This window comes from Globicephala melas, chromosome 9, assembly GCF_963455315.2.
Source record: "Globicephala melas chromosome 9, mGloMel1.2, whole genome shotgun sequence".
NCBI lineage: Eukaryota > Metazoa > Chordata > Mammalia > Artiodactyla > Delphinidae > Globicephala > Globicephala melas.
In genome coordinates, this window is record NC_083322.1 from 97,956,519 (window position 1) to 97,982,780 (window position 26,262).

At 54.1% G+C, this 26,262-nt stretch overlaps 1 protein-coding gene across 4 annotated transcripts in view; it reads right to left on the reverse strand.

The window, feature by feature from the left end:
* Window positions 1–14,414: 14,414 nt before the first annotated feature.
* Window positions 14,415–26,262, reverse strand: part of TNS3 (tensin 3) — a 332,998-nt gene continuing 321,150 nt past the window's right edge. For all 4 annotated transcript variants that reach the window (XM_060304905.1, XM_030871279.2, XM_030871276.2 and 1 more), the window contains exons 28-31: window positions 21,395–21,563; window positions 19,105–19,173; window positions 18,976–19,002; window positions 14,415–17,209 (exon numbers count right to left, since the gene is read on the reverse strand). In XM_060304905.1, the coding sequence (XP_060160888.1) occupies window positions 17,065–17,209; window positions 18,976–19,002; window positions 19,105–19,173; window positions 21,395–21,563 (410 nt within the window). In that variant the 3' untranslated portion in view covers window positions 14,415–17,064. The remainder of the gene's footprint in view (window positions 17,210–18,975; window positions 19,003–19,104; window positions 19,174–21,394; window positions 21,564–26,262) is intronic.

Sequence of the window (26,262 nt, forward strand, 5' to 3'; positions counted from 1 at the left end):
GGCTCAAATTCTCACCCTTGCCGTGGCAACCCCCACCCCAGAAATACGAAAGTAAAACCTGGAGTCAATGTGCAACACACCACCCAAGTAGAGACCCCAAGACATGACCCCCCAGGGAGGTGGCCGAGCCCAGAAACACCTGGGAGGGGGACACTTCACCAGAAGAGGGACTCAGAGCGTTCAGGTTGTCAAAGGCCATGAAACACAGCCTGGGCCCCAGGGACTGCGGGAGACGACACCCAGGAAAGCAGAGATCACAGAGCAACGGAGCTAGTGCCTCTGAAAGGGCCAAGGGTTGAGAGGAAATGTCAGCATGCACAGGACGGGGCCAGGCGGGATGGAGCACCAGGCGGGATGGAGAATCCGCGGGAATCGCAGACTGTCAGACACAGTCATTGGATAAGAACAGAGCAGACAGCGTAAAGACATGCACCAGGCTCCATTTAAAAGAGGATGGAAGGGGTTTCTCTGGTGGCGCAGTGGTTGGGAGTCCGCCTGCCGATGCAGGGGACACGGGTTCGTGCCCCGGTCCGGGAGGATCCCATATGCCGCGGAGCGGCTGGGTCCGTGAGCCATGGCCGCTGAGTCTGCGCGTCCGGAGCCTGTGCTCCGCAACGGGAGAGGCCATAGCAGTGAGAGGCCCACGTACTGCAAAAAAAAAAAAAAAAAAAGAGGATGGAAGGAGTGGGAAACAGAACAGGGAAAGACAGTACAGCGAGATGAAAAGGTCAAAGGGGAAGGGGGGGTGGGGGGGGAGAAGGATAAGCCCAGCTCTAGGTCACAGCAGTTCCAGAAGAGAACAGCTCATCACACTGAGTCACTGGTGTCCTGCTTCCCTCACTGGACAGGGGTCTGTGTCATCCTCCTTGTGTCCCCAGCGTCTGACACAGAGCACGCACAAACGGCCTTCTGGGAGGTGTCTGAGGGGACACAGCCAAGGGACGCCTCCTGGTCTCAGAGGAACAACTGCCTGTGGAGGGGCCGGAGGACAAAGATGCCAGTGGGCCCTCGCGGTGGGGGACAGAGGGAGGGCTTCCCCGCCTGGGGCGGACCCACCCAAGGGAAGTGAGGTCAATTTTAAGGGTGATGAGGCCGTAGGTACTAGTTAGTCCCATCTCCAGTCACTGTCAGCGTGTCCCCCTCCCCTGGCAGGAACAGAGGCTCAGGGTCACTCTACCAGCTGGGGGCAGGGCCCTCCCTGGTACCCAGCCCCGGAGACAGCTTCTGCTTCTAGTAACATCTAATACAGCTGCGGGGAAAGGTCAGGAACATGATTTATGCCTCCCCTAACGCTGAGGCGGTTGACCCATCCCTCCTCCAGTCCAGGTCTCCTGGGAGCAGGAAAGGGCAGCAGTGACACTCACGCTGGGACCACAGGCCTGATGCAGGCGGCCCTGGGCTGGCTGAGCCAGAGGGCGGCCACCACCTCGGATCCGTGACCTTTAGCCTCAAGGGTGCCCGACCGCCTGTGTCAGTCCTTTCCCACCCCCTCCAGGCAGCCTCTTCTGCTGACAGACGACTTGCACCTTCCTCCGCTGTCCCACTGCTAAAATAAAGTCCAGCCTCCCCCACTAAAGAAGACCCGCCTTCACTTTCTTCCATGGACAGCATCAGGCTTCAGACACCCCAGCCCCACCCCATCTCCAGGTGTGATAGCCACGACTCTGGCAGTGGGGAAGCTGGCATCAATGGGGTGCTCAGCTCTGGAACCCCACTTGGGGGACTTCCCTGGTGGTCCAGTGGTTAGGACTCTGCGCTTCCACTGCCGGGGCCCTGGTTCAATCCCTGGTCAGGGAACTAAGATCCTGTAAGCCTCGTGGCTTATCCAAAAAAAAAAAAAAAACACTTAGAAAATGCCCCCTTCCTCAAAGCCTTTCTCCTTCCATGGCCACCCGGACAAGGCTCCCCGCCTCACCAGGACAGTCGGCAGGCTCTGTGGATCCCCCAGCCCCAGGTTCGCAAACTTGAGGATTTCATCCCCACACCCCATCAGAAACAAAATGCCCCCTTCCTACGCGCTGAGCAAGGCTCTGTGAAGGTGGCCTGCTGTGTTGTTGCTCTTCTTGGACGCCAGCACCGTCTCAACGAGCGTCCTCAGAGGATAGGAGAGACATCGTCTACCAGCTAATGGTTGCTCCGAAAGGGCAGAAGGGGCCCGTTCCCTCCCTCTCTCCTTTCCCACTTGCCTTCCTTCTTCCCTTCCTTCACCCCCCCTTCCCCCACTCTCTTCTCCTCCTGTCTTTTTGGCCTCCTGATGCTCTAAATGCCAGGAACTCTGCTGGTTGTTTGACATTTAACTGGCATCAAGCCATGGCCCCTGTGCTCAGACATGGGCAGCGGGAGTCAGCCTGCCCCCTCAGGGCTCCCTGCTGGGGGGCTGGAGTCGGGCCCAAGGCGGCAGCTGCCTTGCAACCTAGGCACCCCTATGCCAACCTCAGCTGCGGCCCCAGTCAGAGTTACCAGAGTCAGCAAGTAAGAGTTCAGGAGGCCCGGTCAGACTCAAACAACTGGATGACTCAAGATAAGCCATCTGGTTTAGCAGAAGTCCTCGTGCGGGATTGTCAGAACTCCAGAAACTACAGCATGGGGTCCTCTCCCACAAAGCCATCCACCGTGAGCTGGTGAAGGAACGGGTGATGTCCCAAAGGACAGCCAGGCTAGGGCCAGATCACAGGGTTCACGTGCCCCGGGAAAGTACCGTCTTCACTCAGAGAAAGGGAATCAAGGCGTGAGAGGGGACGTGGGGTGCCATAGCCCAGGCCCCTTCCTGACCCTGCCCTGCTGGGGTGGGGCGACCGTCCTCCTGCCTGCAGCATCACACCGTCTGCTTGCTCTGGCATGTGAAGCAGCTGGGCTGGGCAGGCGCCCACTGGGGTCCTCACAAGTGACCTTACAGGGAAAGGAAGCCTTAGTTGCACAGCGAGCCCTCTGCAGGTTCACAACCTCAGTCACTACGTACAGAATGCTCCCCTTCTGCTTCTGTACTTAAACCTCAGGACACGTCACGGGAATCGCTTTTCTTCCCCCTTTCTGCAGAGGTGGGGAGGTTGGCGGGGGCGATGTGAGCCCCCCAGGACGGTGCGGGGGTCCCCAGCCGCCTGGCCTCCCCTGTGGGATGGAGACGCCTTGTGCAATTCCGCGAGTTAATCGTGCAAAGCGCCGACACGTGCCCGGGCCCAAGAAAGCTCTGTGGAGGACCCCCGCCACCTTCTCCTTCCGCCGAGCGGACGCCCGAGGGGTTCAGGCGGGGCTGAGAGTTCCTTACGGTTCCCGTCTATTCCGGATGACGAAGCCCTCCCCCGGCCAAGCATCCCGTTTCCCCGGCCCTGAGGTCCCGTTGGGGCCCCATCGCCTCCCCGGAAGGCTCTTCACAAAGCTGGACTACGGAGCCAGGGCTCAGGCCCGAGGGGGCGGTCCGCGGACCCCAGCACCTCCGCGCGATCTCCCTCCCGGGCTGCCCCAGGACCCGCCCCCGTCCCCCGCGCAGACCACCCACCCCTCCCCCAGCCCCGCGCGAGTCTCGGTTGGCGCGCGCCCCCTGCAGGCACTCCGGGAAACTGCGCAGACCCGGCAAGGAGGCATTTTCCTTAATATAAAGCTTTTTTAGCATTACAGCCGATTCTGAAAATACCCGCCCCCCAAAAAAAGACACCCCCTCCAACTACAGCTATCATTTTGTGTTTTTCTCTCAAGCCTTCCTTCCACGGTATTTGTGCTTCCACATATGACAGCAATGACAGGAAAGGTCCCACAGGCAGCAGTCGGGCAGGTTGTAGAAACCGGACAGTGGTTGTGAAGTGCAGGCTCTGTGCGCCGCTTCTCACACCCCTGCCCGGCAGCGGGAAGGTCCTGGGGTCCTAGGTGACCCTCCCTGCCTGGTGGCTGCTGAGGGGCAGGAAGCCCTGAAACTCTGTGGTCCCTGTCCGTCCTGGTCCACCGTGGTCACTAACCTGCAGGGCTTTGAGGGTGATAAGGAAGACCTCCGATGCATATACACACACATGCATACACACATATACACAGCAAACATGCACGCACTCACACATACTCTAGAGAGCAGACCCCTCCTCCAGAATCCCTGGGCCCAGTGGTGGCAAGGGGAGGAGAATGATGGACAGGGATGCAGCCCTCTGAGCCTGGGGGCACAATCCCCTCCAGGAGGAGAGGCTTCCACAAAGCCAGGAAGAGAAGGTGTCTTCCGACAGCAATGCTTGCAGCCTGGCACAGCTCTTGCTGTTGGGAGCACAGAGGGTCCTCCAAGACACAGAGACCAGCGGTCAGCGATCGCCTTAACTTCCACCTTCTCACCCTGGTAAATGTCTGTATTTGTACAAAGCACGTGCGTCCCTTGTCTTATACCTTGGCCTGCAGAGGCGCGCCTCTGTCACCTCCCTGGGTGAGGGTGCCCCATAAAGCAGGCGGGGGAGGAAGGGGGCGGGACGGCTGCAGACGGCAGCGCGTGGAGCGGTGCTCAGGCTGTGAGCATCTTCTGGATGACCTGAGCTCTGCTGGCCGCTACTCTCTGAGCCGCCTTCAGGTTCTCAGCCCTGCAGTGGGGCTTACCTCTGAGAATCCACCTCAGTGGGGTGTTTTGAAGATTGGAGGAGATAATGCCTGGCACAGAGTAAATGCTAAATAAAGTTTAAAGACTCCTATTGCTCCGAAAACTCATGGGCCTCTGTCCAGAAATGAGGCCTCATATCCTGTATTTATTTTAATTTACATACAGTGAAATCTCTCTCTTGTTGATGTAGTTCTGTGAGTCCCCACAAGCGTGTGGAGTCACGTAACCACGGCCACGAGATAGGGAACAGTTCCACCCACCTCCCAGACCTCCCTCGTCACCCTGTCCCCAAACCCTAACCTGGCGTGTTCTCCCTCCTGCAGTTCTGCCTTTCCCAGAAGGTCACGATCATACAGTGGGCAGCCTGGAGCCTGACTTCTTTCACTCGCCATAGCTTTTCTGAGATCCATTCAAGTTGCTGAGTGTACCTACAGCTGTTCCTTTCTTGCTGAATACATTCCTTCACGTGGGTGTGACACAGCTTGTTATCCCCTCATCAGTCTAAGGACGTTGGGTTGTTTCTAGGTTTTAGCAATTACGAATAAAGCTGCTCTAAACTTTCACGTATAAGTTTTTGTGCGTACGTAAGCTTTCCCTTCCACTGGGTAAATGCCCAAGACTAGGATTGGTGGGTTACGTGGTAAGTGCATGTTTTAAGTTTATAAGAAATGTTTCCTAAGTGGTTGCATGCCTTTTACGTTCGTACCAGCAATGGGTAGGAGGTCCTCCTGTGCCCTCACTTGGTCTCCTCGGCATTTTTTTAATTTGACCACTCTAAGAGAGATGGAATGATATCTCCTTGTGGTTTTAATTTGCACGTTCCTAGTGACTCATGACGTTGAGATGATTTTCTTGTGCTGATCTGCCATTTGTATCTCTTCTTGGTAAAGTCTCTGTTCAAATCTTTCCCCATTTTTTTCCAACCTTCACTCTTATGTGTAACTATGTCCATTTTCCACATATGTTTTCCTGCTTTCCTTTGGATAACTGGACGGATGATAGGCCCATCTAAGAGACCAAGCATATGTAAAATGCAAACACATGTTCATGTTTGATTATATGCCAGGAGCTCTTGCAATTCTCCTTCCTTACCAAGGGGGCAAGCAGACGCCCCGGAGCCGCACTCACACAGCGAGTCAGCACTCCTCAGCTATTTCACGCTGGTTACCTCTGCCCCTCCATTCAACTGGGTCTGGTGGAGGAGGGAACCGAGTACTCCCAATCTGACCCCCATGCTCCAACACTTAGGAAGCAGGGTTGGGGACTCGTCATACCTGACATCTCGTAACAGGAAAGATGACAACGATGACACTGACGTTGATGGGGATGGTGACGATGCTGCTGGTGGTGGTGATGATGACAGGCATGGTGGGTGACAATGATGGTGATGAAGATGCTGGTGATGTTGGTAATGGTGACGATGATGGTGACCACTATGTTCCAGGCTTTGCACTGGTTTATCTTGTGCAAAACCTCATTCCATCTTCATTGCAACCATTTGAAGAATTGGAGTCTGAGGCCCGTGATCACACTGTGGGGACTGAGCAGCCCGACCGCACCCACGTGCAGAGCGGTGGAAAACGTGGAGATTCATCAGTGCACACCTCTGAGACGCTGCAGCGTTCTGCCACCCAGAGCCACCATTCCTCTTTAAGTCATTCCTGTTTAAAGTGAAAACACTTTCAAAGTACTTCCTTGCTTTGCTTTCTCTTTGTCCTTAAATGCTATGGGGGGACTTCCCTGGTGACACAGTGGGTAAGAATTTGCCTGCCAATGCAGGGCACACGGGTTCAAGCCCTGGTCCGGGAAGATCGCACATGCCGCCGTGGAGCAACTAAGCCCGCGAGCCACGACTACTGAGCTGTGTACCATAACTACTGAAGCCCGCATGCCTAGAGCCCATGCTTTGCAACAAGAGAGGCCACCGCAATGAGCAGCCTGCACTCCGCAATGAAGAGTAGCCCCTGCTCGCTGAAACTAGAGAAAACCCATGCGCAGCAATGAAGACCCAATGCAGGAAAAAAAAAAAAAAAGCAATGAGATCAGCAACTATACCTTCACTGCACTTATTTGGTTGGCCCCTCTCCACCATCCAGAGAGGTGATTTTCTTGGTATTTCCATCTTATAGACGAGGAAAGCCTTCCCCTCCGTCACCTTGCTCCTCTGTTTCCCAGGATTGCCAGGTCCCGGGCCGTGTGTGTGCAGCACACCTGCTGGGATAGACACGGCTTCTTGGCTGTCACCTGCCCGCCAAGGCCAAGCAGACGTGGAGCAGGCAGGGCCCATGGGGTCATAGCACAGCAGCCGGACTTTTGTCTTTCTTTTTCCTTCATGTCAGCTCAAGGGGAGCAGGCACTTGAAACTTCAGGAGGACCCAGTGACTACTCTGGTCACGTTTATACATAAAATGTCACTCTTGCTCGAGGAAAGATCCAACTGGTGTTGAGGACATGCAGGCCCTCGTAAGAATTCAAGTTTCCAACCTAACTCAGAGTTGTTCACCTTCCCCCAGAATTCATTGCTGGGCCCTTAGGAGGGGCCTTGGGAGGGAAGAGGGAAGAGAGTGAAAAGGCGCTCGTAGCTGGGCTCTGAGCTCCCCGTGGCCTCTGACAGGTCTTCACAGCCTGGATGCCCCACTGCCCTGCACCTCCCTGGACCTGGGCGAAAGTTCTCTCTTTCGCAAATCACTGCCGCCCTCCTGGGCCCCGATAAATCCGGGCCACCTCCAGCTTCTCCTTGCTCAGACCTGTCCCTCTGGCCGCTGAGGTACGTGCGAGGTTGAAGGCTCTCTCCCGGCTACAGGTCTCCTCCTGCAGCAAAACCCGCAGCCCAGACCCGAGCCCACCCACCTCCTGGTCAAGCCCAAGCCTCTGCTAAATTCTCACCAGTCTCCTCTTCACTGTCATCAAGTTCTGCCGCCCCCAGTTTCCCAATGACAAAAGGATGACCAAAAACACATCAGACTCGGGCTTCCGTGGTGGCGCAGTGGTTGAGAGTCCGCCTGCCGATGGGGGGGACACGGGTTCGCGCCCCGGTCCGGGAAGATCCCACATTCCGCGGAGCGGCTGGGCCTGTGAGCCATGGCCGCTGAGCCTGCGCGTCCGGAGCCTGTGCTCCACAACGGGAGAGGCCACAACAGTGAGAGGCCCGCGTACCGAAAAAAAACCCCAAAAAAACCACATCAGACTCCTCCTTACCTGGCTTGAAGCAGTGGTGCCCACCTGTGTGCCCCCAGGAAGTCCTACCTGCTGGGGTTGGATTTCTTAATCTTCCCCTCCTGTCTCTCAGCTTCCCTTCCCCCACCCAGGTGTCTCCCCCCCCCCCCCCCCCACGCCGTTCACTTCGCTGCACAGGCCGCCCAAGGGCTCCCATGACACAAAGGAGGAGGCCGGCCCTGCAGTTACAGGTTCGTCCTCTGGAGGCGCTTCGTATTTCCCAGCTGGAGAGTGTTGGTCAGAGAAAGCACATCTGCGCTTGGTTATCAAGTTCAGGTCCTGGAGGCAGCTGCGTCGGGTGGCGTGGCAGGGCCACAGCGGCTCCTGGGCTCTCAGGCTCGGTTCCCTGGCTCTCTCCACGCAGGGATGCTTGGATCGCTGTCTATCTCTCCCAGGGCTCTCTTAGTCTTGTAGATTCTTTCTGCTTTTACTTTTATAACAGCTTTATTGAGATACAATGCACACACTACACACTTCACCCATTTGAAGTGTAAGATGCAATGGTTTCTCGTATCTTCACCACAATTCACTGTCAACACCATCAATTTTAGAACATTTTCAACACCTCATAAAGGAGGTTTCCTTTGTTTTCATTCCTGGTATTTCTTTATACATGTGCTCAGATGGCAAGGATGGCTGGGACGTGGGTGGAGGGCAGAAAGGCCGGCAGGTGGGACAGGAGGGAAAGAAAGTGTGGCGCACCCTCTCCTTCCTGCAGGAGCTTTGCTGGCTCAGCCGCTATTCATGCTGAGACAGGGAGACCACCAGACCGCCACGTTAGTCACTCCGGGACAGAAACCTTCTCAGCCCCAGCAGTTTGAGGCTCATCCTGACGTTTTTTCTTTACGCCAGCGCAGCACATCTGCCCTTACTTGGCAAAGTTTTCCCACCCTTATTGTAGGGGGTCACTGCTACAATGGATAATGCCTCGCTTTTTATTTTATTTTATTTTATTTTTTTGCGGTACGCGGGCCTCTCACTGTTGTGGTCTCTCCCGTTGCGGAGCACAGGCTCCGGACGCGCAGGCTCAGCGGCCATGGCTCACGGGCCCAGCCTCTCCGTGGCACGTGGGATCTTCCCGGACCGGGGCACGAACCCGTGTTCCCTGCATCGGCAGGCGGACTCCCAACCACTGCGCCACCAGGGAAGCCCCTGCCTCACTTTTTGTACAGTGGGTCTCAACTTTAATCCACAAACACCATCAATCGGCCTATCAAGGATTAAAGACTCTAATAATATTTTTTAAGATAACTATAGCTATGATTGAGTGCCAGTCCCTAAAGAATTGCTGTTCTAAACTGTTTACATGGGTTCCCTCATTTAATTCTCAGGACGACGGAGAAAACTGGTCTGGTCAAGTAGCTTGTGAAAGTCACAGAGTGAACAGGCAGAAGAGCCAAAATTTGAAGCCAGACAACTCGGCTGCAGCATCCACGCTCCTTGTATTAATCTCTTTTCCATTCCACACGCTCTCCATTTGTAGGTTAACAGCTAACAGACACCGCGCTGGTCTTTGCGGTTTTGCCTGATGTAGTAAGCGATGCTGCCACCAGGGGGAGATGCTGCCCACGATATACTCAGCCACCACCAGATTCAGCACAAATCCTGGGAGACTGCGGGTATCCCTTCAGCTAGAATCTTCCTGTGAAAATGGAAGGCAAAGTGCAGAAGGAGGGAACCAGTTCACGGAGATGGCTCACTGGGGGAGAGTGTGCAGGGATGGCTTCTCAGGGCCACAGGGAGGACACAGGCTCTGGAATTGCCTGCTGCCTGCTCGCAGCCTGTGGTCAAGTCACTACGCTTTTCCCACCCTGAGCTTCCTTCTCTGTAAAAGGGCAGACCCCACTGCCGGCAGCTATCTGCAGCTGTTCATTTGCAGCAGCTAAGATCACCTGACTTGTCCCCGCCCCATTTGGGAGCTGTTGCTGTATCGTGAAAAAGGTAACCATAGCCAGCTTCCATAGCTTCCGGCCGAGGCTGTTGGCAGACTCAACCCATGCCTCTCGGGGGGTTCTGTTTGGGGCTCACATCCTGGCCCAGTCAGCAGGAATCACGCTCCCATCCAGCCCCACTCTGGTGTGTGTGCTGGGTGGATTCCTGGGCTCTTCAGCAGAGGGGAGCTTGGCCCCATAAACCAAGCTAACTGGCAAGTGGTTGCCCTGCACTTGGCAAACAGTAAGCGCTCAACCAATGTCTGCTTTATTGTCCTAACCAACTCTCCAGGTTCTAGGCAACTTGACATGGTCTGTGAAACCCTGAAGCCTCCCCAGAGAGGACCCACGCCCTTTCCCAGGATCCCCCCCCCCCCACTTTATGGCTCAAATTCTGGTCTATTTGGTGAATGCTCCACGGGTTCTCAAAGAAATGTCTATCTTGCTGTTGAGTGGGGTTCAGGATTTATCATTTAGATCCTGTGACTGTTTGTATTGTGCAGGCTTTCCATATCCTTCCAGATTTTCTGTCTACAGTCGTTCTATCAGATGCTGAGAAGGGCATGTAGAGTCCACACCTATACTATGGATTTGTCTGTTTCCTTTTAGCTCAACCAGCTTTGGCTTCATGTTTTGAGCCTCTGCTGTTTGATGAGTGCCCATTTAGGGTCCTCATGTCTTTCTGGTGGACTGATCCTTTTATGACTGTATAATGTCCCTCCTTGTCTCTAGTAATATTCTTTGCTTTAAAGTACACTTTATCAGATGTTGGTACAGTGGTTTCTGTATTTTTTAAATTAATGTTGGCATGATACGTATTTTTCCATCCTTGTAATATCAACTTACCAATGTCATTGACTTTGAAATGTCTTGTAAACAGCATGTAATTGGGCCAGGCTTTTTGTTTTTGTATTTTCATTCTGCAATCTCTGTTTTTTGATTGGTGTAGTCCAAACATTTACATTGAAGGTAATTACTGATAAGCTAGGGCTACATTCTGCTATATTATTGTTTTGTTTTTGCCTTGTTTTTGTTTCTCTGTTTCTGTTTCCTTGCCTTCCTTTGGTTATTGTTTAAAAGTTCATTTTGATGTATTTAGTGCTATTAAGTATAACTTCTTGTACAATTTCTGTGGTGGTTGTTAAATCACTTATTTAATCACTAAATATATGTGTGTGTGTGTGTGTGTGATTTGTCATTTTCTGCTGGTATCAGCATTTTACCACTTGGACTGATATGTGGAAACATCACCTCCATTGAGGTCCCTTCACCTTCCTCACTTTGCAATATCACTGTCTTGCGTATCGGATGGTGGTGTAATTTTTGTTTCAATCATCAAATCATATCTGAGTTATAATACCTGTGAAGAAAAGCAGAGTCTATTGTTCTTTCCATTGTTCCTTTTTCTTCCCTGATGCTCCAAGTTTCTTTCTTTCATCATTTCTTTTCTGTTCTAAGAACTTCCCTTAGCCCAATTGTTAAGAAGAGGCCTGCTAAAAACTAATTCTTTTAGTTCCTTCACCTGAGAATGTCTTTATTTTCCCTTTATTCCTGAAGGTCGTTTCGCTGAACATAGAATTCAAGGTTGATATTTCTTTTCTTTCAGACTTGAAAACTGTGTCACTTCCTTCTGGCCGTCATGGTTTAATACGAGAAATCCACTGTCGTCCGTCAGTATACATAATCCACCACTCCTTTCTGGCTACTTTCAAGATTTTTTCTTTGTCGTTAGCTGTCCTAAGGTTCATGATGATTACGTTTTGCGTGGATTTTTGTTGTTGCTGTTTCTCCTGCTTGGGGTTCACTCGGCTTCTTGAATCTACAGGTTCATGTCTTTTGCTGAACTTGGAGAGTTTGGGTCACTTCTTCAAATACTACCACTCTCCTTCCCTTCACCTTCTAGGACTCAGTGATACAAAGGACGATTGTCCCACAGGTCCCCTCATCCTTTTAAAGTCTCTGCCATTCAGCTTGGAGACCTCGTTGCTCAGTCCTCAAGTTCTCGGATTCTCTCCTCCTTCATCCCCACTCTGCTACTTGAGCCTCCAGTGGGCTTTTAACTTGTTTCATACATGTTGGTTCTGTAATCTGTTCGGCTTTTTTCATCACTTCCAGTTCTCTGCCGTGTCTGTTTCTGTTTCTCCGTGCATTTGTGACTTGCTTGTTGAAGCACTGTTGCAGCGGTTGCTTTAAATCCTCACCAGCTAATCCCAACACCAGATTCCTCTGGAAGCTGGCCTCAGTCAATTGTTTCTCATTCAGCTGTAAATTTCCTGGTTCCTGGTGCAATAGGTAATTTTCTGTCGTATTCTGGATACTTGGGCTGTTATGTTAGGAGACCCTGGGTCCAGATTAAGTCTCATGTGTCAGCGGGCATGGCCCTGTGTAGGGGCAGCACCAGGTCCCAGCCACTATGGGCTGCGTTCCCATCAACCGTTCAGGCTTTTGCTCAGCCTGGCTCACCCGCTGCTCTGAGGCTCTCACTGGCCCCCTGGGACTGCCTGAGGGGAGGAGGGGGTCTCAGTGAGGGAGGGGTGGCAGGCCTGCGGCTCAGAGAGCCTTCCCTGGCCTGGCATTTGCTGTGGGGGACCCCCTGCCTGTGGGAGACACAGGGTGCTTCCTGGATGGGGCAGGACCCTTGGCAGTGTCCCCACCACTCCAGTGTCTCTGGGCTGGGGAAGGCAGTCTCAGGTCCATGGGGACAAGAGGCTTTGGGAGCCAGGTCAGTTGTGGCAGAATCCCTTTTACTGAACCACCACAGGTGACAGGCTTTGGGGGAGCCCATCCCACCCCTACTATTGCTCCAGCCCAGGCTTGGGCTGTGGTCTGATTCCTCAGGAACTTTAAGGCCATTTGTTCTTGGACCTTTTTTCTTGTTACCAATTCAACAACCCTGCGCCTCAATTGTGTCCAGATACAGCCCATTCCCAGGTCGTAAAATGTCCCTTCCCAGTACCCCAGGTGCGCCTGGAAACTCCAATTCAGCCTTGACCCAGGCTCCATTGCCCTTGCTTTGTGAAATGTGACCCCTGGGCCATGGGGGCAATTTATCCGACGACCTATGAAACCACACACAAACCTCTAGGAGACAAAACACCACGACGACAAAGGGTCAGAACTGATGTCCCCCAGTGGGCAGGTGAGGGGCCTGTCACTGATGGATTCAGGGCCTGAGTGGGCAGGGCGGAGGGGCCGTCACTGATAGGTCCAGGACCCGAGTGGGCGGGCGGAAAGGTGGTAACGGATAGGTCCAGGACCCGAGCGGGCAGGGTGGAGGGATATATCCAGAACCTGAGTGGGCGGGGCAGAGGGGCTGTCACTGATAGGTCCAGGACCTGAGTGGGCAGGGTGGAAGGGTGTTCACGTATAGGTCCAGGACCCAAGCAGGCGGGGCAAACGGGCCGTCACTGATACGTCCAGGACCCCGAGTGGGCGGGGCAGGGGGTGTGGTCACTGATAGGTGGCTAAGTGATGAATAGGGAGTGTGACGTTCCCCACATGGCAGGGGCCCGTCCAGCAAGGCTGGGAGTGCGGGGTCTCAGACAGTCCTCTGTGCAGCCTGGAGCCATGGTGACAAATCCAGACTGTGTCCTTGAAAGCGCACCCGTAAGGGCAGTAGAACCAGAGCTCCTCCCACTTCACTCTCTGCTGTGACACTGATCAAGGGTCCAGGGCCCAGTGGGAAACTTCTGTTGGACAAGACTCAACCCATCTCCGCCCGCTCTGCCTTCCACTATTGGCATCAACCCCGGGGCCACTGCAGCTCCCCCTTCACAGCAGAGTCTCCTGGGCACCTCAGTAGAGCAGAAAGCGAAGCCCGCACAGGCTCACCCTGCCGCGAGGAAATGGAGTTTGGGTGAGGGAGCCAGCTCCTATCTGTCCATGACCAAAATGGGCCCGGGCTCTGTTTCTTTCCTGAGCTGGAACAGAAGCAGCCATGGGGGTTAAGCCACGTGGATGGTCAAGCCTCAGCCCTGAGCCACATCTGTGCCAGAGCCTGCAGGAGGAGAGGAAGGCAAGGCCAGGTGTGACCCAGTGTGTGTGAAGCTCTGGGGCCTGGCTAGGATGCAGACTTGGGCCAAGGCTTGTCCAGTGGCCACCCGGCATCGTGCTATGATAGTTGCTCCAGGCCTTAGGACGCAGAGGAAACGAGGGCAGCAGAGTCCTGCGTCCATCACCAAACAAGGGAGGGAGGTCAACCTCGGGAGGGGGCCCAGACCTGAGAGGGCAGAAAGCCAGCACAGTGGGGCTTCACCTGGTTGGGGGACGAACCCCGCTAGCCCAGGAGAGCGGCAGGGTGGCGCTGGGACTGTCACCAGTATCTATTGAGAAAACAGGTGAACCCACCACACATCTTATATTCAGGTTCAGCACCCAACTCGGTAGACAACTGGGGAGTCCCGTCAGAGGCTCATCTACACGGGTAGCTTTCTCCTACAGCTACTGGAACAAATGTTCAAAAATGTAGCAGCTCCTATGATCAGTACCACACATTATTATGAAATTCTTAGAATCTCTGAATACAATTTTCAAAAGTCTCTGGGCAGAAATCAAACTATAATCCACTGATCCATAAACAATCCCCTCCAAACCCCCACATACACACACACACGGGCACACCCAGACCCGCACACGCATGTCCACACCCGCACACGCCTTCTGGGGTCTTCCCGTTCAAAACGACAAACAAATGCCTGCCTCACTGAGGCTTCCCAAGTTTATACTTTTATTATACTCTGAATAGAGATGGTATTTAAAGAGCAAAGAAAATGACTATACAAAGGATTTATAGAACATTCATTTACATACGGGATACATTCTTTACAATATAAGAAAAGTAAAGATATCCACTACTAGGTAAGGCAGATAAGGAGACACGATGAGGTCTTTGATGCCGAGGATACGCACGGAGACCCTTAAATGCGGTGACTTAACACAGTTATAGGTTAACACTGGAGGAATACAGCATAGGTTAATGAGCAGGTAAACAGGCCCTGGCTATGACACCTGTGGGGTGCAGTCCTCGTGCATGCCCCAGGACAGTACCCCTGTGCCCACGGGCACCCCAGAAGCCAGATGCCTGGGAATGCTCCTTCCCCCGCCTGCCCCAGAGTCAGTGTTGGCGGTGGGGCTGCCTGAGGTCTGAGCACGAAGTTCATGGACTCGTTCCATTTCATGCATATGTAACACACTGTCGTACCAGCTCCTCAGAAGACAGGGAATTGGCTTCCTTTCATTCCACCTCAGAGGGAGAGCCACTTGCTGGGAGGACACCTGCTGATGCCTTTGACTACTGAGAGTAAAAGTCTCAGCTGCCAGTCAGTTTCAAAAGCAAATGTCATGGCTTGTATGCTCTGGACGAGGACGGCCTCTGTGATTGGGGTGGTTGACGTTTCTCAGTCCTGCACCCCTCTCTTGCTCTGATTTCAATATGAGCCCTCTCTTCCTTCGTCAGAAGGATAAGGGACCTGGCCTGCGGTCCCTGGGTCAAATCTGGGGACAAGCATCTCAGGAGGAGGCCCCTCTGGGGGACAGCACAAACCTCCGCTCCCCCGGCTGAGTTCTAGCTGTGAATGAAAAACGGAAATGCTAGACACCCCCAACCCCAGGTACCAAGGCATCAGGCCTCTGGAAGATGCCGGCACGTTCTCCTTAGCCAGGCCGCCCTGCGTCAGGGTAGAGGGTCCGCGAGGACCAAGGCAAACATTTGGCACAGAAATGAGGCACTTGTGTTGGTGCATCAATAGGAGCTAAACAGTGGACTCACCCACCTGCTTTCACGCACACACTCACACTCATACACGCGTACAACGCCCACTGCGACTCGGCCAATCCCACCTCTGCTGTCGCCGAGTCTGTCTCTGCCCCACTTGAAAACAGAAGCCACAAAGCACGTTTCCAAACGCCAGCGTGGTGACCGCCACAGTGATTCCTGGTGTTTGAAGAGCTGGTGCTTGATTTGCGAAGTGGAGGAGACGGGCAGTTCACGGGGGATGGAGAGCCATGGTGCAAGTGTCTTGGGTGACGGGGAAGGAGACTGGGGCCTCTTGCTATGGGATCTTGCAGGACCATTGGCTTCTTCTCCCAAACCTCTGACCACTGCCGGATTCAGGTGGACAGACCACGGCTCTGCGATATGCACATCAGTGTAAAGAGCACAGCCGATTAGGTGGCTAAGATGATGCAGAAGAGCTGGAAACAGCGCGGAAGGACTGAGATTCGTCCTCATCTTCACCCTGCTCAGGGGCCAGAACACAGGGATCCCGACGGGCGCCAACAGGCTGGGTGGAGACAGACCAGTGTTCCCTCAGGTCAGTGGTTCTCGGGATGATCTCTCCCAGGCCCCCGGAGGGCCGAGAACCGCGACATGGAGGACGGCTGAGTCTCCAAGTAAGCGTGTCCCACCCCTCAGGACCCTTCCCCCCGCAGCGAGGATGTACCCACAGCCTGGAAAAGACACGTGGATGGTCAAGCGTTCGGGAAGGCGGCTTGAGGCAAAGTCAGCTTTCGGCAGCCGCCCGCAGGCAACGACGGCCCACGGAGCGGTCAACAGAGTCCGCACCACCCGTCTTCGTGCATCCGACACGGGGACAGATGCTCCTCCCGGAGCCCCGGCGCGGCAGGCGGCAGCTTTTGGACACCAGTACAGCACAGCAATGGCAAACCGTTCTCATAAATAACTTGGCATTACGTAACACATAAATTACACGGAAATGGGGTTTTACTCCTATCTTCTCACTTTCCCCTCTCACGGCCCAGGGCGCCGTTCAGCTGAGGCACGTGCGCAGACGCGGGGAGCCGTCCCCACGCCCAGGCTCCGGCCTCACAGTGGCCGCACGACCTCCCTCGTGCTCACCGCCCATCACGTCGTCCCCTTGTCCATGATGCCCCAGTGCCCCGGGAGAGCCTGACCCGCATAAACCTTCATCCAACATGCATCCCCTTCTCAGGTTAATCAGCACCTCCGTCGTGGGAGGACAGAGGCCCTGAGGTGCCCGCTGGACGGGAGCCCTCTGACATGACAGCGGCAAGGCACAGCCGGTCACTCAGGGCCACTGAGGAGCGGGCGGGCTCCCCTCCTTCCCACAAACACCAGAGTTCGAGGAACACGGGTCCCCACGTCCCCTTGCATGGTCCTTTCCTGCATGGGGACCGGGCGGGCACACCCGATGCCCAACTTCCTCCACCTGGAAAGCACTGGGCTACAGAAATGCGTCCATGAGCAGTGGCTCTCAGCTAAGGCCAGCTGGTGGCAGGGTTGTTTGTTTGTAAGGTTGGAGGAACCCCTTTCCCTCCTGGGCCTGGAACGTCAGGGTCACACAGGCCCTTCTGGAGTCTCTAGGCTGTGGGGGCTCAAATCTTCTTAGGGGAGCCGATCATGACCTTGGACACGAAGTTGACGATGGCACTGGCCGGCTGCTCGGGGTCATGCTCTGCAAACAGGTGGCACACGTTGTCTGTGGCGCTGCCCTGCTTCCGGGCCACAAATCCAAAGACCCTGCAAAAGGAAAGCCAGGTCAGCGTGCCAGCCGAGTCCTGTCCACCCCACAGGATACAAACCTCCGCTTCCTGTCGCACCGCCGCCACCTCTAACCTCTGCTTCTTCAAAGTCTCAGGGGCCGAGTCCCCTGCCGGACACCTCCAGACGCAGGTCTGCGTCCTCTCTGCCTCGCAGACCCTGCAGGGAGGATGCTGTGCCCAGACCTCACAAGGGAGGAACCTGACGGGCAGGACCGAGGAGTGCCAGTCACGGGTCTGGGACCTGAACCAAAGCCGCTGCTCCAACCTGGCCAGAACCCTCCGGTTCTGCCAGCTCCTGAGCTTCACTCCCGAGTCTCTGATGGGGAGGACCCTGGCTCTACCTCAGGAGCCGCCTACTCCCTGCTCACACGATCAGAGCAGACGGGCACACGAAACTCCAGGTGCCAGTACCCCAGCCTCGGCTCCTGGGGTGCTGGGGGCTCTCCCTGGATGCCCACGATCCCACCCACTGGGGCCAGAGGATGGGAGGTTAAAAACACGCCAGGGGCTCCCTTCTCCAGCCTCATACCCGAGTTACAAAGTACGTGCAGGTGAGGAAACTGTTTAACAGCACGGAACAGGGCTTCCCTGGCGGCGCAATGGTTGAGAGTCCGCCTGCCGATGCAGGGGACGTGGGTTCGTGCCCCGGTCCGGGAAGATCCCACATGCCGCGGAGCGGCAGGGCCCGTGAGCCGTGGCCGCTGAGCCTGCGCGTCCGGAGCCTGTGCTCCGCAACGGGAGAGGCCACAACAGTGAGAGGCCCGCGTATCGCAAAACAAAACAAAACAAAAAAGCACAGAACAATCTACTATTTTTCTTAGAAGAACAGAAGCCTTTATCTGAACAAGCTTTCAGGAGCCGCAAACTTAACACAATAACTACCATTATCCAAATCCAAATCCCTGGACTTGGATAATGGTAGTTTTTCCTTATCTGAGATCTTTCTTCTCCTTCTCAGAACAATGAAGAATTTTTCTGGAGCTGAGTGGGTTCCACACCACGGGAGGGACTGGCTGACGGCACTCAAGTGACCCCCGCTGGGGCCACACACTCCACACGGCTGGGATCGCCGTGGGCCCTGTGAGCCAGAGCGGCCTGGGGGCACCGCCCCCCCCGCCGGGGGCTCCGACCACTTTATCAGATGCCAGGACAAACGGCCAACGTGAAATTGGAATCCTGGGATTGGACCCCTGCAGTTAGACATTCGTGGTAATCAAATTTAGGTGACGCGGAGGACGCCCACCTGTGGGCATGCAGACAGCTCTGGAGGGTTCCGAGGCTGCGTGGCCACCGCAGAGCCTGGGCCAGGGCAGAGCCGTGCTCCCTCTGGGCTGACGCCCGCTGCACTCAGGCAGCGCCCCCTTCCAACACCCCGGCCTCAGCGCTGCTGCAGACTCTACCCCTCCTCAATGGCCAGAAACGCTGTGCAATCTCTTCACGCTATTTATACCATATTTTACAGGTCACAGGTAAGTACTGCTCATTCAGAGAAGAGCAAGCAGAAAAGTTAACCCTTCGCAGGCCCTTTCTGCCTAAAGAGAACACTTTCATTTCTGTTTAATGCCAAACGCACTAACACAACATTGTAAATCTATACTCCAATAAAAATTTCTTTAAAAAGGCCACACCCAAACCCATCGGCATTATTTAGTCATCTTCCTCTTTGGAAATCTGGGGCAGAACTCAGCTTTGGAGGCAAGCGTCTGTCTACTAAGAAAGAATGAAGACAGGCTGGCAACATACCTGGAGCAAGGGCCGTCTGTGATCCACCTTGCAAATTACAGAATAAGAGGAGAGTCACGTTAATTTCTTCATTAACTTAAAAAGCAAAGGAAGCACATGCACTGCTTAGTACAGATACAGACGTCTTACTTCCTGTCTTGTGGATCCAACGCACAGAAGATCACGCCGCTCACGGGGTAGTGCCTCCGGAAGAAGAGCCTGCCGGGACAGGGAGAGGGAGCGCCCATTACTGGGGTTTTGCAGTGACAACGCTGCCCTGGGCAGACCCCCAGGAGGCCGTTCGGTGGGGGGGGTGGGGGAAGAAGCCTATTTTATGCTTTTACTGGTGGTCTGGAGAGAAGAGCAGAGTGTACGTTTGTTAGAAATCAGCAGACCTACGAGGCTGGGCAGAGTGGTTCCGGGAAAAGTGGGCACTAGGAAAGGAGTGCGTCTCGGGGTGAAGGGAAGCACCTTGCCGAGTGAAATGGAGAAGCTGCCAGCTGAGTGGAGGGCGGGACCAAGCTGAGTGAGGCCCTACCTTCCTGCCCTCATCCCAGGAAAACACCAACTGTCTACAGCCCTCACAGCTGCCTGTGAAGAGGGCGTCTGGTACAGACCACCACTCTCCCAGGACAGGAGCCAAGTCAGCCCCAACGAGGCATCTGACAGCATGTTGTAGACTGTCAAGGGCTGTGCACGTGAAACCCACTGGGAGGTGCTACTACCGCCGGGCCAGCACAGCCGCTGGGGGACCCACCAGAGGACTCCTCTGTCCTCGGTCCCGGCTCCTGTCACTCGTCCTTTGTTTCACTGTCAGCCCTCCCCGCTCCTCTGAGCATGGCCTGCCCTGTGTGCCCCACTCCAGCTGGGCAAGCGCCCCTCTCCTCTTGGGGGAGGTGGTATCTCCAGAGGCTGGTGGCTTTGATCTGGGCAAGGAGAGAGCTCATCAGGAGAAGGAAAGAAAGAGGCCAGCGTACGGGAAAGGCACAGGCAGAGCCGGGCATCTTTCAGCGGGAACACGGAGGACACAGCCTCTTTTGTCCAGCGTCAGCCAGGCTGAATGCGCGTTCCGTGTCCTGCGACAGGGAAGATCCCGGGTGCCACGGACGCGGCCCACCCCCATGGTTTTATAAGGACACAGGGAAACTAGAGATACAGAAAAAGCACACAGGTAGCAGGAGAAAATAGAGAGGCTGTGGAGGAAGGAGCCGTGCTTTCCTGCCCGACCCCCTGTCCACGCTTCAGCTGAGCCGTACCGGCACCTGCTCGTGGATATCTCATTCGAGTCCCTGACATCCCAAGACGGTTACCTCAGTGCAGCTTAAGAGGAGAGGAAACCGAGTGCATGGCATGAGGAACGTGCCACGGTGGCCCGTCGGGTAAAGCGCGGGGAGCAAGGACCCCAGTCCGAGTGGCAGGACCCACGCTGCACCTGACACTCCACGCCCACTTCATCCTGAGAGCAGTGGGTGGGAGCTCTGGGTCAGGGACCCTCCCAAGCCCAGGACTAGCTCTGGAGCAGGGGCCGTGGCAGGAAGAGCTCCAGGGCGCCGGGGTGAGCGCTGCCCCACCGGCTGGTGCGGGGACTGGCCGCCTGCCCCTTGAAGCTCCGGCCATCACTCTGCTTTGAGGGTCGCTGACCTGGCTTCCTCATTAATCACAGCAGGCTGTTTCCATAACAAATAAACAATAACTGCCTCTGAAATGCCTTGGATCCTGAGGTCAAAGGCTCTGCTCGTGGGAGGAACACGCTTGCCATTGTTCCGTCCACGCACCTGACCCTGCTCTGTGCTCACCTGGAAACTGAAACAGCATCTACTGTCTAGATGTTCAAATGTTGTTAACTAAGATATAACAATAGACAATATCTAGATGATAGTTAATAATTAACATTAATTATTCTTATATACTATAATATTATTACATAATAATTAACATTATCTAGATACTGAAATAATATCTATCGAGGTCACACTCTCACCTGAAATGGGATGACCAAGTGTTAGAATGGGATGACCAACGATACAGAAGCAAAGATGAGTGGATTCTATCATAGTCTCTGAGTGTTTTTACAGAAATGACAAAAGATTTTTGCATTTGCAAACTACACACACACACGTGTGTGTGTGTGCGTGTGTGTGTACGTGTGTGTGTGTGCGTGTGTAAGAGATACTCAAAGATCCATGTATCTTTTTAAAAATTTTACTGACTTCTAAAAAAACAGCATTTGGGCCTAATGTCAATAGTTTATATGTGTCTCTGGGGACATAACAGGACCAAGCACAGAGTGACTAGATCATTGATTCGTTCCAGGACCGCTGAGCTTTGCCGGGGTGACCACCGCACGTGCAGGGGCCTGGGCAGAGCTGGTGGAAGGTCTCACCCCAAGTGGGGTCAGAAGCCCCGCCCTCCCCGCAGCCCGGCCGCCAGACACACTCACTTCCTCTGGTTGTCCGTCAGGGTGATGCCCTGGGCTGACACCTTGAAATGCACGACCGTGGACAAAGGAGGCGGCTCTTGGACCAGGGTGATGCTCAGAGCCTTCTGGATGGCTTGGTGGCCCGTGAGGGACTCCATCTCCACGGAGTTCAGATACCACACGTTGCAAGCTGGAAGACGCAGGGGGAAGCGGCGTTAACGCGTCTGCCAGACACGAGGGCCCCGGGGTTTATGAACAACATGCACATATGTGTGGCCAGGTATGTCTGAGGCAAACGCCCTTTACCCCTAATTCCAAAGGTGTGGAGTGACCCAGAGATGCACATGCCCCGAGGCCAATGCAGAGAATAACACCCCGTCCCGCCCACCCCCAACACACACACTGGAGCCAAGGAAACTCCTCCCACTGGCCCAGGATGCGTCTCCACCCCTGCGGCATTATTTACACCTGGTGTCCCAAGGGTGGGCTGGAGGCACCCTCCCCCGTCTCAGTGTGGGTCTGGGTGGGATAAGAACCCCACCACACCTGCAGTTAAGGAAACGTCCCCAGAGGGGAGCCTGCAGCCTGGAACCCCAAATATCCACCCCGCACGGAGTTCTGAAAGCAGCAGGCACCCAGAAGGAGTTGCTGTGAACGAATGACTTGCAGAGACTAAGAACACGGTCTGCGCGCAAAGAGCTGGGACGGCTTGTCCCGTCCACGTGCTGCCAAGGGGACTGGGGTTTGTCCACCGCCACCTCCCCTTGGGGGAAGCAAACAGCTGAGTGCGAACGAGACTTTGTAAACAGACTGATGGCCCTTTGAGCCTGGATCCCTGCAGCTCATGCAGAAGCTAACGTGGGACTTCGAGGCGTGTGACATCTGTGTGACTGTAGGACATTCAGACTCTCCCTCAAGCTCAGTCCTGCGGGAGCTGTGGCTCTGCCTGGCCACCCACCAAGGACGTGCCCCCCCAGGAACAGAGCCGCTCTTGTTCCCCGCTCTGCCGGATGCAGCCTCTGCAAGTGAGTGGGCTGTCTTAACTCCATCTCTAAAGGTCTTTAGATTTTCACTAAACAGAAAAGAAAAAGCTTCCCCTTGACTGGAGCAATAAGGTGAGCGCTGTGCCCTCGCCTGCACCATTTTCCTTGGGAGAGTCTCCCGGAGGCCCAGCCTCGGACGGGCTCCGTCTCCACCCCGAATTCTGAGACTCAGCAGCGGTCACACCTGTTGGCAGGTGTGCTGCCGCAGGCCCGCGAAGATGGGTTAAGAAGAACGGAAATAACGTACAATGTCCCTGGTGTCGAGATGCAGGGCCGCTTAGGAGCTGCCAGCCCTCTGTTCTCTCCACGGCCAAGGCGACAATCCACAGGTACTCTTTAAGAAGCTGAGAAAGTTTGAGGATTTGGAAACTTCCACTTCAGCGAGGACACGATGATGAAGAAAGAAAGCAAGGCCTGGGGTGCGTGTAACCAATTCATCAGAAGAACGAGGCCCCTCCCTTTACCCTGGGTGGGGGCATCAGAAGCGGGCAGACCTGAGCCGGGAGCAGCTACAATCTTCTGATTTGCCGGAAGAGGCCTGAGTGGAAAGGCTGGGTCTTGAGGGAAGGTGGGAGATACCAGAGAACCGCCCAAACGCATGTTAACTGAGAGTTTCATCCCAGACACCAACTTCCCTCTATAACGTTTACTGAACAAGTCACTTTTACTCTCTGAAAAAGAGCTTCGTATTTCACTCCTATAATTATTAAAATGACATGGTGCCATTAAGCAAAGTCTTCAAAGAAGTTCCCCAACACACCAGTTGTCATTTCTCCGAGCTCCACCTGACACGGCTCATTCATTAGGACACTTACTCTGTGTCAGGCCTCGACCGAACGTCTGAGACAGACTATCTCATCACATCTGCATCAGGGTCCTGTGAGGAAGATTCTGTTATCACCCCCAATGTACAGATGAGGAAACTGAAGTGTAGAGAAATATGCCAGAAGCCTGGCAACTCCCCAGGGGGCTTGCTGTGATACCCAACCTTCGTGCTGGCTCCTGCGGTGCTGAGGGACCTGGTACCACCAGGTACCAGGTGCCAGGTAGAGAACACGGGCTCAGGAAGAAATTTCGCTAACATTCCTGAGGATGAGCTGTGATGTTTTCTTTTTTTTTTGAGCTGTGAATTTTACTTCGAGACATTCCTCAGCCATAATGTCGCCCTCCAGCAGCCCCATGTGATTGTCCTGACAGAGTGGCATCTTTTAAGCCACTGTCCCTCCTGCACATCTTGAGAGGCAGGGAGAAACCAGAGAGCCCTCCCTGAACGGCTGAGCTGCTGTGGCCACTGCTGCCCTCTCTGCGTCCTCTTGTCCCAGCCGGCGGCACTGCCCCATCTGAGGACGCCGGGCAATGAGACACTCCGGGGAACTGCAGGGCCGGAGGCTGACCTGCACTTCAGCTCCTGTCTGAACTTGAGGGGTCTACTTGTGTCGTCTTGGGAAAGAGAGTGAGTTGGCCAAAGTCTTTAAAATTGCAGTTGCCCAAAGCTTTGACGAAATCGGGTGCTTTTATGAAATGCTCACGTCCACCCGGACAGCCTTTCTGGAAGATGATTCGGCATTATTTGTCAGGAGGATCTGAAGACCTGCCTGCACTCGGTAACCTGGAGGTCCCGCTCCGAGAGACCTGAGACAGGAAATATTCCATAACCAGCTGAGACAGCTAACTTAGAGGTGAAGATATTTGAGCCCCATACTCATTTGGTGGGAAGTTGGTTGGAAACAAACTATGTCCAAAAGGAGGGGAATGGTGAAATTAGCCCCTCAATGGAATACCAACTAACCAGCAAATGGTAATCACGAACCCTGTATAGCAACGTGGAAAAATGTTAGCGGTTTCTGGGAAAAGCAGAATAAAACTATCTGTGCCATGATGAGACCTATACAATGAAAGGCCTGTGTGCCTACGAACGGTTGGAGGTGTGCCTGGAAAATTTAAGACGGTTTGAGTTTAGGAGGGTGAATATTCTGCCTTGGATTTCATTAGTATTACTATAATGCTACTCGTGCAGTTACAAAAGAGAAAAAAGAAAATTCTGATCTAGTCACAATGAAATCCCAGAAAATTGGCACGAGCTGAACCTGGAGCGGGCGCACGTTTGCCACGACCCAGACTCCTGCTTCCTTGTAGCAGCACAGATCGCCTTTTGAGAAGGAACAGCCAGCCTGGGGGGCATCTCCCCCCGACGCAGAGCGGCACTGTCCCTCCTCGGAGCAGAGAGGGGAGCCCTCCCTTCTCCCAAGCACGTCTGGGGCAGCTCTGCTGAGCCCACGCCAGCCCCTTCCCTCCCCAGCAGAGGACAGGTGGGCCTGCTGTGCTTGTCCCCCGGGGCCTGGCCCAATTCGTCCAATTCCACCTGAGGGTGCATAGCTGTGGTGCGATGCTGAACGGGAAAGCGCCCGTCAAACCCGCGGCGGGAAGCAGAAGTGTTAAGGTCACAGGTTCTCACCCAGTCCTACCGCTGCCAGAAATTCAGGGTCTGAAGGTCACAATTCAGAACTCAGAAAAAGGAAGTGATGCAGAAAGGTAGCCTCCCAGTGCTGTCTGTGGTACTGAGAAGTTAGACGCACGCTAACTGGGCAACCGTAAGGGGTGGAATCAGCCGGCGGACGGTTCCTCAGCCACTGAAAGTGAGACCTAGGCTGTGTCTGCCAAAAACATGGGTAAACCCCTTATGCTAAGGGGGAAAAGGAAAACAGCCAGTGGTTGTACCTGGGCGACAGGTCTGTGGGGAATTCATTTCTCCCTTTTCTGTGTCTTCCTTTTTTTTTTTTTTTTAAACTGGAAGAATTCCTATTACTTTTATAAAGAAAACATCCTTTACAGTACGGTACGTTAAAGACACAGCCCTAACGTTTATGGGATAGCGTGTGGGGTCTGGTGCCAGGGCCTTCAGCTGCATTCCACTGCTTCAACAGAACCAATTAAGAGCTGACACTAAAAACATGAACAGCAATTCTTTTAGAAACTGCAGCAACTCACAACGGCCTCGGTATCAGATTCGAAGGGATTAAACTGAAGAGAACTGAACGCTGCAGACACCCCTGAGTGTCAGCGCCTCACCTCCACGCAGAGGACACGGGCCAGGGAATCTCGAGGAGCCCTTGCAGGGCCAGGGGTCTGGGATTCTAAGTGAATTCAGACAACAAATGAAACTTAGTTTAAGGGGAGAAAGAACCACTCAGTTTCCTTAAGGTGGTCAGAGACCGGACAGCCTGATCATCTTCTCACCACGGTCACTCTGCACTTTTCAAACCAACAGCTAGGACCCAGCGCTCTCTGTAGCATCCTCACCCTTCCAGCTACATATCTGTGTCCTGACTCAATTCCTTGCCTTGTCAGCCGTGAAGGCAGCTGGATGGACATTTAAACCTTTGGATGTGTTCTAGAAACAAGAGATTTTAAAAGGACCTAAGCTCAGGGCAGTCATAATTTAACCCCCAGACATAAATGCCCAATCAGATGATTAAATAAGACCTCCAGGTTCTGCGTGAAGTCCTGTCCCTGGGAGGCTCACCCTTTAAAAAAGCAAAGCTTTCAGAGTTACTGATACGTGCCATAGATTATCTGAAAAGACGATAGAGTGTAACTAAAAATTATAAGCCACAGCAGAAGAAAAAGCTTTAATATCTAAAAATAAAGGCTATTATAGTTCCATTAGGATCAACTAATTCATTGATTCATTTACTAATTCAACATGTATTGGGAAAATGTTAGGTAACAAGGAAGCTTAAGGAGAAACATGAAATGCTGCTTGTAATGAGATGATAGTGAACCAAAGTGCAGAACCCAGAGGCGTGTGTGCCCCAGTGCTAACTGCCTGGGGTGGGTGAGCAGGGC